The sequence below is a fragment of the Amphimedon queenslandica genome, unplaced genomic scaffold, assembly GCF_000090795.2.
Source record: "Amphimedon queenslandica unplaced genomic scaffold, v1.1 AMPQUscaffold_13022, whole genome shotgun sequence".
In the NCBI taxonomy this organism is placed as follows: domain Eukaryota; kingdom Metazoa; phylum Porifera; class Demospongiae; order Haplosclerida; family Niphatidae; genus Amphimedon; species Amphimedon queenslandica.
The window spans coordinates 1-1,773 of record NW_003546742.1 but is presented as its reverse complement, the minus strand read 5'-3'; the positions used below and the strand labels follow the sequence as shown (position 1 = coordinate 1,773).

The 1,773-nt window shown below is 30.7% G+C and overlaps 1 protein-coding gene across 4 annotated transcripts in view; it reads left to right on the top strand.

Annotated features, from left to right (window-relative positions):
- LOC109585692 (Fanconi anemia group A protein homolog) overlaps positions 1-1,196 on the top strand; it is a 16,361-nt gene extending 15,165 nt beyond the window's left edge. For all 4 annotated transcript variants that reach the window (XM_020001815.1, XM_020001817.1, XM_020001814.1 and 1 more), the window contains 7 exons: positions 4-138; positions 185-261; positions 345-410; positions 481-556; positions 604-737; positions 864-974; positions 1,051-1,196. In XM_020001815.1, coding sequence (XP_019857374.1) covers positions 4-138; positions 185-261; positions 345-410; positions 481-556; positions 604-737; positions 864-974; positions 1,051-1,179 — 728 coding nt within the window. In that variant the 3' untranslated portion in view covers positions 1,180-1,196. The remainder of the gene's footprint in view (positions 1-3; positions 139-184; positions 262-344; positions 411-480; positions 557-603; positions 738-863; positions 975-1,050) is intronic.
- Positions 1,197-1,773: the final 577 nt, after the last annotated feature.

Sequence of the window (1,773 nt, the reverse complement as noted above, 5' to 3'; positions counted from 1 at the left end):
TAGGAGATGTCCATTGTTCATCTGATCCAGTTATTATTAATATAATAGTTAGTGTCTGTAATGAACTCGGTCTCTCGTTGCAGCTGTTTCTTGATCACCTCCTTTCCTCTATCATCTCACGTCCGCCATTTTGTAACGGTAAGTATGGTTGTGTTGTCATGACAATGCTTGTGTTTTTTCGTAGCGAGAGAAATGCTGACTAGACAGAATGAGGTGACTTTGTCATGTATTGAAGAAGGAAAGTCAAAATTACTGAGCAAAGTAAATGATTTGTCACTTTATTAATCCTCTCTCTCTCTGCCCCCCTCTCTCTCTCTCTCTGCCCCCTCTCTCTCTCTCTCCAGGTTGCCATGTTAATGGGTCATTCGTTGTGTTGGAAGAATATCATTAAAATATCTCAATCATCAAATGTTAGTAATTAATAATTAATTAATCAATTATTAATTAATTAATCAATGTTAATTAGTTATTAATTAATAGGTTAATTGGTTTGGATTATTGCAGTTCGTTAGTTGTTGTGTTCACACTCACATTGACCATGTAACAGGATTTAAAAGTATTTAATATTATTTATTTATTTATTTATTTGTTTGTTTATTTTAGAGTGTATTACTGATTTATTATTAATATCACTGAGTCAAGAAAATGAAGAGTATTTGATAATTAGTTTATTATTGTCAAGACAAGGAGGGATGGAGGGAGGGCATGTCTTCCCATCATATGGTAACTGGTTTAAGGTAAAAGAGGGAGAGAGGGAGGGAGGGAGGGAGAGATGGATAAGAGAAATGTATTATTATTATTATTATTATTATTATTATTATTATTATTATTATTATTATTATTATTATTATTATTATGTATAGTCAGTTTTTGGTTCTTCTCAACATTCTTTGATGGATTCAAAAAGAACTTTGACATTTCTAATCAAGTGCTTAACTAATTTAATCAATGAGGATCCACCATATTGTTTACAAGTAAGAACAACAACAAAAACAACAACAAAAATAATTTTTTTATGATGATAATAATAATAATAATAATATATTTTAGGCTCATATTACTTTTCCTCCAAGAAAACTAGCAAAGTGTAGTCAGTTAGTAACTGGATATATTGTAAAGGCTAAATCAAGACTGGACTATTTACAAGTACTTACATTATTGTCATGTAGCAAAGAATAATTGTTCTATTGTCCATGTACATGCTATTTATGCTCAGTACAAAGTTTGAGCTGATTCTAGATTTTTTATGAACTGTTAAAATTGCTCCAAAATTGGGTCAAAGTCCCTGTACTATAGTACAGGGATGTTGACCAAATTTCACCGAATTTGTAAAGGAGAGAATTCTGGGTTTTTATAATTTTATCTGATACATATACATGTACTTATGCTGTGTAGAAATTTTGAGGTGATTCCGATCAAATATAAATTTTTTATGAATTAAAGTTGCTCCAAAATCGGATCAAAGTCTCTGTACTATAGTACAGGGATGTTGGCCAAATTTCACCAAAATTGTAAAGGAGAGAATTTTAGGTTTTTATAATTTTATCTGATGCATATACATGTATTTATGCTGTGTAGAAAGTTTGAGGTGATTCCGATCAAATTTGAATTTTTTGTGAATTTTTGAAGTTGCTCCAAAATTGAGTCAAAGCCCCTGTACTATAGTACAGCTTCTCGGGCCAAATTTTGCCAAAATTAAAAATTGGAGAATTTTGGGTTTTATAATTTTATTTGATGCATATACATGTACTTATGTTGCGTAGAAAATTGATG